This window comes from Pinus tabuliformis, chromosome 6 (genome assembly GCF_031772625.1).
Source record: "Pinus tabuliformis cultivar Carrire ecotype Pingquan chromosome 6, CPIR1, whole genome shotgun sequence".
Taxonomy (NCBI): domain Eukaryota; kingdom Viridiplantae; phylum Streptophyta; class Pinopsida; order Pinales; family Pinaceae; genus Pinus; species Pinus tabuliformis.
This window is the reverse complement of record NC_142292.1, coordinates 1,614,153,352-1,614,166,440: the sequence shown is the minus strand read 5'-3', so window position 1 is coordinate 1,614,166,440 and position 13,089 is coordinate 1,614,153,352. Positions and strand designations below refer to the sequence as shown.

At 35.9% G+C, this 13,089-nt stretch overlaps 1 protein-coding gene across 1 annotated transcript; it reads right to left on the bottom strand.

Moving 5' to 3' along the window:
* Window positions 1-3,006: 3,006 nt before the first annotated feature.
* LOC149265073 (U-box domain-containing protein 1-like) lies at window positions 3,007-8,971 on the bottom strand. Its single transcript, XM_089401700.1, has 7 exons — window positions 7,843-8,971; window positions 4,662-4,733; window positions 4,372-4,434; window positions 4,209-4,265; window positions 3,577-3,644; window positions 3,391-3,472; window positions 3,007-3,109 (listed from the first exon to the last, which is right to left on the bottom strand). The coding sequence occupies exons 1-6, from the start codon at window positions 8,969-8,971 to the stop codon at window positions 3,437-3,439; spliced, it is 1,425 nt and encodes a 474-aa protein (XP_089257826.1). The 3' UTR covers window positions 3,007-3,109; window positions 3,391-3,436.
* Between the last annotated feature and the right edge of the window lie 4,118 nt (window positions 8,972-13,089).

Sequence of the window (13,089 nt, the reverse complement as noted above, 5' to 3'; positions counted from 1 at the left end):
TATGATAATGTTTCGATTTATAGTATTCAAATTACATATGGAAAATAACGATCCAGCAAAATGCCTTTTACAAGAATTGGTAATGTTTTTTGAAATGACAAGTCAAAGTAAAAGCAACATTCCTCTATCTTATAGATTATTTGTGGATTTGATAATACCCCCACTTTAGCCATACATATCACCGACAACTTGCAACTTCAGTGAAAACAAAAAAAAGTAACATATATAACAAACGCCTACCTTCAATAGTATTGATCATAAGATCAACAGAAACTCTACCCAAATGCGACAAGTTCCCTGCTAGATACACAGTTACAGAGAATTGAATATGAGCAAACATGGAAACCTTTGAAACAATCTGCAACAGAATTTGAATTTTGTATGAAAACTTAGTTTGGCATACCAGTCTGTTGTACTTCCTGGAGAACATTGATGTCAAAACCACCTGAGAATTTGCCTCCATTACCTAACAATGCCAAAACAGAGACATAGACATGAAATCATCTCGATTTTTGAACAGAAGCATTTACATCTCTCTCTATATATATGAATATATATAAATATTTATAACACCATTGAACATTTAGTACAGTTTCCATCCCTTCTGCAAACTGCATTCATATCACTATCACTATTATAATCAAACAATCCTTCAAAATTAGATTGCAACCGACAACTTCAAAACATGCATACCAGTGACAACAATGGCCTTCACATCATTTCTCCTCGTTGCTTTGTCATATTTTTCTTTCAAGCCTGCAAGAACTGTAAATAAAACCAATTGAACGGTTACTACAGATATTAAGTTAAATGATAACACATATGCTAATCCATTACTTACACCAAGATATCAACACACAAATGCGTATGTCATTAAGCCTTCTCTTTCAATGAACATAAAATTATGACGTAGTCAATTACTTACTGGATAGTAATATGATGAATTTGGTAAGGTTGACCTATGATTTGGAATTGGTATGTGCAAGGTTCACCGAAAGTTTGTTCTTGAAATTTATTACAACGATGAATGGTTCTATGTTATGATGATCTTGATAATGCTGATCTACAATCTAGAATCTGCATTATGAGATTCCCTAATGGAAAGAGCTCTTTCTTGAAATTAATTATCACAATTAAGGGTTCAACCAATTAGTAATATGTATTTGTTCTATATATTGCTCTAACTTTTACGCTATGCATTCCACATTATGTATTTCTCGTAATCAACTATGATTTTATTGCAAGACTTGAATATCCTTTCTTTCCATAGGCTTATCAGCATATTTCATTACTCATTTTCACAGCAAAGAATGTCCAAGATAGTTCTCATTTTTCTAACTATGCTCATAATTTGTAATCTCAAAATCACATCTCTGATTGCGAAGGTGTCATAAGGCTGACCTGATTTTATGTTTGTACTCCCTTTTCTCATTAACAAGACTTCAGAGTCCCATATTTTTTTTAACACCTCCTTCTAAAGATTCTTTAAAAGCAGATAGTTTGCATTAACTTGCAGCTCAATCTCAGGACTATATCAGGCAAGCATCCATAAAAATGAAGATGACTCTGACAAGAGTAGACTCCTCGATTACTTTAAGCTTTGCCCACTCTATCCATAATTTGCCAAAAAAAGTGAGAATTCGGTACAACTTCTACAATGTAATGCTAGTTTGGCCAAAAAGCAGCTTCTTCAGAAAAACAAAGAAGCATGAGAAATTTAAAGAATGTCGCCAGACTATTCTAATTCGTCTGAGTCAAATTTCCAAGTTCAACTCTGTTCTTTGAGGAAACCAAATCTAACTTGACCCCGAGTTATATATTCAGAGTCAAGGTCACAGGCAAGTCAAACTAATTCAATAAGTTCCGACTTTCAAGTGATGTTTCAGACTTTTCCATCTCTATCTAAAAGACAGAGAGAACCCAAAAAGACACTCGTTGTGTTTGTTTTTCTAACCTAATTTGACAGCAACCAACCAACAAACCTGTGTCACCTATCGAGAATCCATAGCATTTCAAGTATGTGTATGTATATAAAATCTAAAATGAGTTGTCTTTAATATTCCCGTTTTATAGCTGTCATAAATACTTGTATTAATCAAAAACACATTTTCTCCCCCGAAGGTATTTTTTCCTTTGTTGAGCTATGGTCTAGAGGTCGAGACAGGGAAGTCACCACAATAACAACCCAGGTTCAAACCGCAGCTGGAATAGAGCCCCACTCATGTATGAATCGGCGAAGATTTATAGCACCCGCATTAATAGAGGCTTTATGGGATGAAGTTGGGATTTATTGCTCCCAACAGACCATAAAAAAGTGTTTACCCCTGCCCAGAAAAAGTAAATTTAGTGTATCTTTTACATTCCCAAATCAATTTACAAGTTTTTCCAGAGTTCGAATTAACTCTTGATATTGGGCCTTTACAATTCGTACTCGAAGTTGAGATTGATCACTTTGACAATTTAATTTCCAAACTGTTGGGCTTTGGCCAAGCCATTCTCAGAGTCAAGTCTGGTAACTTCAACAATATTGTGCCAAATTTCCACAATTATCATTTTATAGAGTTGTAAAAACTTCTAAACAAAATTTGAATAAAATAAGTTAATTTTCTTTCCTTAAAATTATCACTCCCCGGATCGTGCTAGGATTTTCAAAATGAAGTTTTCAGAATCTGCAGACCTCTTTATACCAATCTGAATTCAACACCAAATAATTTATCTTTTCTATCAGAAAATCAATATTTTATCTCACAAACAGGTTTCCAGTAGATTTGACGATTAACCCTAGCTTTTACTAGAATGAAAACGAAAATAGCATAAAACATGTAATAATTAATACTAAAAAAACAACAATTAAAACCCTTTTAAACCTAAAAACATCATGAAAACAAACATCTGATCCTTAAATCAAGCATCATTAAAACCCTCAAATACATAAAAATTTCAGTTTCAGCTCAGATTTTATGATTTCTATTTTCAATTTTGTAAAAAATCATTTCCAGCCCTTACGTGTTACTGCCAGAGCATTGACCGACGGATTGGTCAGCTTGATTATGGAAAATCCATCGGCTCCAACCTCCATGGTCACTTCCACCTTCACCATGATTCATATCTGTGCAAAGATTCTCAGACCTGTGACTTAGATCAAACCTGCGCCTAAAATTTCAGAATTGTCCCTAAATTTTCAGACATGTAAAAATACCAACAGTCCTGAAGATATACAGAGCCATGTCAAAGAATTCAGAGAAACATTGCAGTTGTTTGAGGGGATGCATCCTTTTCAGTATTCCAATTTTAATCTTACTATGAATTATCTGGAAAATAAGTAATGATTTGTTTCCAGCGCTGAGACAGCCTTGCTGAGACAGATAAATGTACATTGAGAAATCTTACCTCCAAATCCTAGAATAATCCCAAATTGAAATTCTGGAAACCCAAGCTACGCTTTTGGGGTTGAAATACGAGCATGACAAGACTTCATAAATTAAATACATCCATGATAACTCAAAACATGTAAGTTCCCAAAATTCCCCTTCCAAAACATAAAATTACAAGAGATGGACAATCATTGCCACATACCATTGCTAATTCTAATCCACCACCAAGTGCAAGCCCTTGAATAGCAGCTACGGAAGGTTTCTTAGCCTCTATAACAACACCAAAAGGCCAAAAAGGTCAGAGCCAAAAAAAGGTTCCATCCTAAAAACACATAGAATCCTTTTCCAAACTTTGAGGGGTGCCTAAACATCCATCAGAATCTTAATTTTTTATGTTAACAATATCAACATATCCAGCTACGTATTACAATACAGGAAATACATTGATGAGTTCCTAACTATGCTATAAGAATGCTACTTTTAACTGTACCATCAAATCCAACTATACTCTACAATAAGCCTAGGTATCCATATTTTGGCACATTCCTAGAAAAGCTCAAAATGTCAAGGGTATGATAATGTTTCGCTTTATAGTATTCAAATAACATATGGAAAATAACGATCCAGCAAAATGTATTTTACAAGATTTGATAATGTTTTTTGAAATGACAAGTCAAAGTAAAAGCAACATTCCTCTATCTTATACATTATTTGTGGATTTGATAATAGCTAACATTCCCGACATACAGTACCCCCACTTCAGCCATACATATCACCGACAACTTGCAACTTTAGTGAAAACAAAAAAAAGCAACATATATAACAAACGCCTACCTTCAATAGTATTGATCATAAGATCAACAGAAACTCCACCCAAATGCGACAAGTTCCCTGCTAGATACACAGTTACAGAGAATTGAATATGAGCAAACATGGAAACCTTTGAAACAATCTACAACAGAATTTGAATTTTGTATGAAAACTTAGTTTGGCATACCAGTCTGTTGTACTTCCTGGAGAACGTTGATGTCAAAACCCCCTGAGAATTTGCCTCCATTACCTAACAATGCCAAAACAGAAACATAGACATGAAATCATCTCGATTTTTGAACATAAGCATTTACATCTCTCTCTATATATATGAATATATATAAAGATTTATAACACCATTGAACATTTAGTACAGTTTCCATCCCTTCTGCAAACTGCATTCATATCACTATCACTATTATAATCAAACAATCCTTCAAAATTAGATTGCAACCGACAACTTCAAAACATGCATACCAGTGACAACAATGGCCTTCACATCATTTCTCCTCATTGGTTTGTCATATTTTTCTTTCAAGCCTGCAAGAACTGTAAATAAAACCAATTGAATGGTTACTACAGATATTAAGTTAAATGATAACACATATGCTAATCCATTACTTACACCAAGATATCAACACACAAATGTGTATGTCATTAAGCCTTCTCTTTCAATGAACATAAAATTATGACGTAGTCAATTATTTACTGGACAGTAATATGATGAATTTGGTAAGGTTTACCTATGATTTGGAATTGGTATGTGCAAGGTTCACCGAAAGTTTGTTCTTGAAATTTATTACAACGATGAATGGTTCTACGTTATGATGATCTTGATAATGCTGATCTACAATCTAGAATCTGCATTATGAGATTCCCTAATGGAAAGAGCTCTTTCTTGAAATTAATTATCACAATTATTTGTTCTAGATATCGCTCTAACTTTTACACTATGCATTCCACATTATGTATTTCTCGTAATCAACCATGCTTTTATTGCAAGGCTTGAATATCCTTTCTTTCCATAGGCTTATCAGCATATTTCATTACTCATTTTCACAACAAAGAATGTCCAAGATAATTCTCATTTTTCTAACTATGCTCATAATCTTTAATCTCAAAATCACATCTCTGATTGCGAAGGTGTCATCAGGCTGACCTGATTTTATGTTTGTACTCTCTTTTCTCATTAACAAGACTTCAGAGTCCCATATTTTTTTTAACACCTCCTTCTAAAGATTCTTTAAAAGCTGATAGTTTGCATTAACTTGCAGCTCAATCTCAGGATTAGATCAAGCAAGCATCCATAAAAATGAAGATGACTCTGACAAGAGTAGACTCCTCGACTACTTTAAGCTTTGCCCACTCTATCCAAAATTTGCCAAAAAAAGTGAGAATTCAGTACAACTTCTACAATGTAATGCTTGTTTGGCCAAAAAGCAGCTTCTTCAGAAAAACAAAGAAGCATGAGAAATTTAAAGAATGTCGCCAGACTATTCTAATTCGTCTGAGTCAAATTTCCAAGTTCAACTCTGTTCTTTGAGGAAACCAAATCTAACTTGACCCCGAGTTATATATTCAGAGTCAAGGTCACAGACGAGTCAAACTGATTCAATAAGTTCCGACTTTCAAGTGATGTTTCAGACTTTGCCATCTCTATCTAAAAGACAGAGAGAACCCAAAAAGACACTCGTTGTGTTTGTTTTTCTAACCTAATTTGACAGCAGCCAACCAACAAACCTGTGTCACCTATCGAGAATCCATAGCATTTCAAGTATGTGTATGTATATAAAATCTAAAATGAGTTGTCTTTAATATTCCCATTTTATAGCTGTCATAAATACTTGTATTAATCAAAAACACATTTTCTCCCCCAAAGGTATTTTTTCCTTTGTTGAGCTATGGTCTAGAGGTCGAGACAAGGAAGTCACCACAATAACAACCCAGGTTCAAACCGCAGCTGGAATAGAGCCCCACTCGTGTATGAATCGGCAAAGATTTATAGCACCCGCATTAATAGAGGATTTATGGGATGAAGTTGGGATTTATTGCTCCTAACAGACCATAAAAAAGTGTTTACCCCTGCCCAGGAAAAGTAAATTTAGTGTATCTTTTACATTCCCAAATCAATTTACTTGTTTTTCCAGAGTTCAAATTAACTCTTGATATTGGGCCTTTACAATTCGTACTCGAAGTCGAGATTGATCACTTTGACAATTTAATTTCCAAACTGTTGGGCTTTGGCCAATCCATTCTCAGAGTCAAGTCTGGTAACTTCAACAATATTGTGCCAAATTTCCACAATTGTCATTTTATAGAGTTGTAAAAACTTCTAAACAAAATTTAAATAAAATAAGTTAATTTTCTTTCCTTAAAATTATCACTCCCCGGATCGTGCTAGGGTTTTCAAAATGAAGTTTTCAGAATCTGCAGACCTCTTTATACCAATCTGAATTCGACACCAAATAATTTATCTTTTCTATCAGAAAATCAACATTTTATCTCACAAACAGGTTTCCAGTAGATTTGACGATTAACCCTAGCTTTTACTAGAATGTAAACGAAAATAGCATAAAACATGTAATAATTAATACTAAAAAAACAGCAATTAAAACCCTTTTAAACCTAAAAACATCATGAAAACAAACATCTGATCCTTAAATCAAGCATCGTTAAAACCCTCAAATACATAAAAATTTCAGTTTCAGCTCAGATTCTATGATTTCTATTTTCAATTTTGTAAAAAATCATTTCGAGCCCTTACGTGTTACTGCCAGAGCATTGACCGGCGGATTGGTCAGCTTGATTATGGCAACTCCATCGGCTCCAACCTCCATGGTCACTTCCACCTTCACCATGATTCATATCTGTGCAAAGATTCTCAGACCTGTGACTTAGATCAAACCTGTGCCTAAAATTTCAGAATTGTCCCTAAATTTTCAGACATGTAAAAATGCCAACAGTCCTGAAGATATACAGAGCCATGTCAAAGAATTCAGAGAAACATTGCAGTTGTTTGAGGGGATGCATCCTTTTCAGTATTACACTATCCATGCTCAGTACTGAAAGCGTTCACCTAAAGTCTTATTAAAATATCCAAGCCAAATTCTTTGGTTGAGAAAGGATCCAACCAGAAATCAAAGGAAGTTCAAATAAAGGGTGGATCTATGGAAAATGACAGCAGGAAGGATTCAGATTATACTATCACGGGATTCAGATTATACTGTCACGAATTGTTATTGTCTCCTTGTTGAACCGATTGAGTTAAGAAATATGGAAATTGAATCAATGACTCTTGAACGAATTGCCATAGGATATAATCTATTGGCTTCCTCTGCAATTTGTGTATATCGAATTTTGTGCCAGCAATGGAACAACCTGCTTCCGGCAAACTATTTCATAACTTGGTTTTGTGAGGCGTCTATCACGAAGACGCCATAGTTGGCAGTGTAAGTCAGAGATGTCCTCTTATCAAAACGGATTTTGTTTTGAAGGATAATCATGATGAATGAAGGAAAAAGGAGAAAGCAGAGGACAATCATGTAAAAAAAATTCATAAACCTATCATTAATGAAGTCCAGCAAATCCCTAGGAAGCAAAACAACACTGAGAGAGATGATATGGCAAGGAAAGGGAAACAAAGTAGTTGAAGACGGACCTGACCTGGAAGAAATGATGTTGTGCAGATGTATTCTAAACACAGCTCCAGCGCACGATTTCCGAGAAGGAGACTCCCATCTCTGTAGAATCTTCAGTAATGAGGTGGCTTTTCGCTTAGCGCGGTGAGTGCCTGTCGTGAGAAGAATGTACAAGGAAGGCACCAACGATGGAACCATAGTCACGGTGTTCAGAACATTGTCGCCTCCGTGACGGCACAGCGACAACAGAACCGCCACGGCGTTTTCTTTACCCTTTGGAGAAGCCGAGCGGAGAAGGCCAACCAGAATGGGAATCGTCGACGTCTGGCTAACCGCGGCCAGACCCGGGCGCTGACCGGACAGAACGGCAAGCACAACCAGAGCATCGTCGGCCAGGCCTGGTCGTTCACGGTCCTCTTCCGTCAGAAGATTCACCAGCAGAGGCACCGCGCCCACTTCCACAACCCTGGCCGCGTTGCTGCGGTTAATGGAGAGATTGAACAGGGCAGACACGGCGTCCCGTTTGCCGCGGGGGGTTCCATCGCGGAGAAGCTCGACGAGCGCCGGAATGGCGTCCAGCATCTCTCCAATGAGTTTCTTGTAGTCGTTCACAGCAGAAAGGCTGAAGAGCGTAGCGGCCGCATTCTCCTTCGCTTCAACGCTACGACCGGACTTGAGGACTTGGATTATCGAGTCCAGAGAATCGGCCGCTTCGACGATCACAGCTTTGTTGTTCTCGTAGATGGAAAGATTCAACAGAGCCGTAACCGCGTTTTCCTGCGTCTTAGGGTCTTCAGATGAGAGCAGCGGCACCAGCTGCGATATAGCGCCGGCTTCGGCGATACAGGCACGGTTATCCATCCCGCACTTTGCAAGCAAACGGAGCTCATATGCGACTTGTTTCTGGACTTCCGGCGTGCCAGTGGAGAGCTTCCCTACCAGAAAGGCGGCCGTCATTTTAGTCGCCTCGAGCGCCGCTTTGGTGCTGGCGACGCTCTCCAGCGAAATGTTTCTGCTCCCTTTTTCCGGCTTCTCAAACAGGACGCCACGTTCTTGGCACCATTGATGGATGACGCCGCGTTCTTGGCACCATTGATGGATAAGGAAGTTATCGGAAATCGCCGAGAATAAAGAGAAATTGCACAACATTGCACGACAGATGCCCGCCTAATGTGGACGCCAGGTGTCAACCAGAGAATAAAAAGGACGACAAAACTTTGTTTCAAAGGAAAGCCTATCGGCCTAATTAATGAAAAATAACCATCACGAGGATGATCACAAGTTTAATGCCTTAATTCTCGTATTATGAAAACGAAACGGTGTGATGTGCTGTCCCTAAAACCTGCATCTTCCATTTCGAAAAACGACGAATTAAAGAATGGTATATATAAGACAACAAACTCCCATGTGGAGGTACAAGAACAAAAGGCCATGGAAGTTGTAAATTCCATGGTTTTTCTTAACATTTTCGATCACGTGTTGTTTTGCAAATCATCAAATTTACAGCGAAGATAAATATTGTTGGTCACATCAATTAAATTATATTATTATAATTAAATTTTAACATTATAAATATTGTGGATAATAATATCAATTTGACTAGTTTCAATGTCATAGTGCACAATTTTAACAAAATTTCATTACCCTATATACTTCATTCCCCATGATACTCAAGTTTATATAAAGGCACCATAAGTGTTGTGTCATTGTTATATAGGTGAACCATAAAAGGTTGCACTATTTAGTATTAAATGCACTAGTTTTAAGGGTACCACTGAATCACTAAATAAATCAAGCTATAATAATTAAATCAATAATATTCATGAAGAAGATAATACACAATTATCAAAAACTATTTTTTAGGTTTTATCTTAATTACATAAAGATGAAAGGAGCTCTTGAAACCCTTACGGCAGCTCGGGTTTTATTTCTAGCCATTCAATCTTTTACAATGTTTGTGTCGATTTTTTTTTAGATTTTTTCTATAAATCATTCTATGGTGAATACATTTGATTTGGCGAATAATTTTTTTTTCTTTTGTAGGTATGGCTATCGGTCAAGCTCACTCCTCTTTAGTTGCATATAACGCCATGCTGAAGTTTGGATTTGGTCTTTCAGTGGTGCAAGAAATTGTTTCTCTTAATGTACTTGTGGATGAGGAAGCTTTAGACTGTGAAAAGTATTGAATGGTTTGGTGTACAGGTTTAATGGATTTTGGTTGCGGTTGGCCGATCTGCATAAATGGATCTTCAAGACATAGACACCCCTTTTGATGGATGAGCTAAATATTTATCCTATGGCACAAGGTTTTTTCACTGTGGTTTTTGAAAATATTGAAGACGAGAAGACAATTTGTGAAGTTGGGCCGTGGTTTTGGGGGAGTGTTGGCCTCTGCTTGCAGCCTAGGTCTCCCACTTTTGATCTAGTGTCGACATCAATTTCTTCAACCCCAGTTTGGATAAGACTACTGAATCTTCCCTTGCATTTTTGGAATCACATATCGCTTTCCTCTATTGGGAATGCTCTAGGAAAATTTTAGTGTAGTTGTCGTGAAACAAAATAAAAAATAAAAAATAAAAAATTCAAGACTACTTATGCCCAGATCTGTGTGGAGATGGACTTCGGTAAGGGTTTTCTTGCAAAGATTAATTTGATGACTCTAAACTTTGTTTGGGTCAAAATGCTCGAATACGAGAATATCTCATTTCGGTGTAAAGCATGCTATGAAATAGGGCATGTAATTAAAAACTGCCCCAAGCATCTTCATAATAGAAAAAAATAAAAAAAAAAACCATGAAGGCCCAAATGGTGGGAAGGTGCACAAGGTGACCACTATACGGTATACAAAGAAGAAGAAATTCAATTAAAAAATATCTAGAACACAAGGAAGAAGCATATTCAGTCAAAGAATGTGCAATTTTGGCAACAGAATCTGAGCAGGAAAATTCGCTTGCCAATGTGGATCCTCTAGTTGCCAAAAAAGATTCCCTAGATGTAGCATTAGGAGAAAATCAACGAAATGAAAAGGAAACTTCTTGGGAAGATTAGGTAGATGGGGAAGATTTCAAGAAAAATACTGCGCAGTTGCCAAAAAACGTTTCGTCGGAATTTGCAGAAAATGTAGGTTGGATTCAAGTTGGGAAGAAAGGAAAACAAGAAGTCATTCTAGACCAAAATAAAAATATAGTTAAAAATGGAATGTAAATGTGTTTACACTTTGAGGTTTTTATGGAAAATATTTAATTGGAAGAGGTCTGAAATATTTGTGTCATGGGAACCCTTATGAGGATTTGGATTGAACATATGTGTTCAATCTCAAATCCCAAAAAAAAATTAGAATATGTAAAATTTTTAACCTTGTAATCTAAATTTTTATAATACAAAATCTCTATCCATTTAATTTAAAATAAATAAATTAAATCGATAATAAAATTATATATACCATTAAATATAAACATTTAATATAAAATAAAATTTAATATAAAAGTTTTGAAATAATTAAATTTAATATAAAATAAAGTCATAAATAAATATATTTATCATATTATTTAAAACCTGAAAAGCATTTTTAAAAATAAAATAAAATTAAATTTGTGAAAGGGTAATGAGATAAGAATTAAGATATACGCATAGAAAATTTCAATTAAATAAAGAGTTTTTTAAAGCCAACCACAATGAATAGGAGAATTCAAAAAAATTAGAGAGCCCACAATCTTATATGATGATGATGGTTAACGTCCACTGAGACCAAATTGGTCTATCGGACCTACAATTTTCTTAATTTTTACTTGTCTGGCTCCTCGTCTTTCTTGGCAAGATTGGTGTTGTAGCTTTCTTTCTTTTCTCTACAGTCTTCCAACTTCCTTTGTCTTGCATCTCCTTCATCTCTTCTGGTTCTTGGGACATTGGTGTCTTAGCTTCGCGATCTATAGTCGGAGAAGTTTGGTTTAGGAGATCTGCTTTGCTGTTAAATGAAGATTTATTTTCTGCGGTATTCAAATCTTCATAACTGTTGATTTGTTGGGGCAGGCTTTCTCCTTGCTTGCTTTGAGAGTTGTTTCCTTCTTCCTTGATTTCTTGTGACTCAGAGTTTTCTCTAGAATAGTCTTCTTTGATGACAGTGTAGTGTTCTTTTTGTGCTCCTTCCCACCATGTAGATCTGTGGTGGTTTTTTCTAGCAAAATTTTTCTCAGAGGCTTTTGGGCAATTTTTGGCTAGATGCCCCGTCTCAAAGCACGATCGACATCTGAAGAGGACACTTTCATAATCAAGCTTCTGGTTCCACACATAGTCTTTACTTGTTAGGTTTATTTCAGCTGGGAATCCGGCGCTGAAATCCATTTCCACACAGATGCGTGCATAGGTGGTTCTGGCATATTCCTCTGTTTCTGGGCACCTGCAGTAAAATTTCCCAATTGCATTTCCGATGGCTTTTAGCGATGAGAGATTCCAGAGATGCAAGGGTAGGCTTGGCAATCTCACCCAAACTGGTGCTGAGGTTATCACTGCTGTAGAGGGATCGAATGATTTGAAATTAAAATTAAAACACGGAAATATAATAAAAAAGCTCCAAAAATATGTATTTAAAATATTTATTGTTACACGTGATCTTACTATTTTTTTTGAAAATCCAAAGCGGTCATTTAGGGGTTTTAGCTGGTGATCTGGGCTGTTCCTTTCTCCACGATGAAGCTTATCCCCCATCGTTTTACTGGTTGACCCTTACCTCTTTTTATTGGGGTAATCTAGTATTCAGAGTTTGCTTATCTATAAATTTAGTTTTACATAAAACACTTAATGAAAATTTTTTTCCGGAGATATTTTAATTGCAAATATATAATTAAATATTTTTTATCAACATAAATAAGTCTTAAGAATTAGTTTAATTGGTTGAGTCTTTGATGTTAAGTATTTTGCCAATTAAAAAGTCACAAGGTTAATTTTCTTCAATGCCCTTAAATTAAGCCCTTGCTAATCTAACCGACAAACTTTAAAAAAATCTCTTTGGAACAGAGTTGAACTGGCCAAATATTTTTTCCGTGGATATGTGAACCGCCTCTTAAAAAATGTCTTTATTAATGTAAATAGACCAATTTAGAAACTTTTATATGCCTCCAACTTTGATTGTTATATGCCATCCACCTAAAACAAACGCTTTTGGATTAGAGAAAGTAGATGCGATATTTGTTATTCTCAATGATCACTCGTACTATAGGGAAGTACAAAATATTAGTACCCTTTCCCTAATCCTCCCAACATAGGACTAA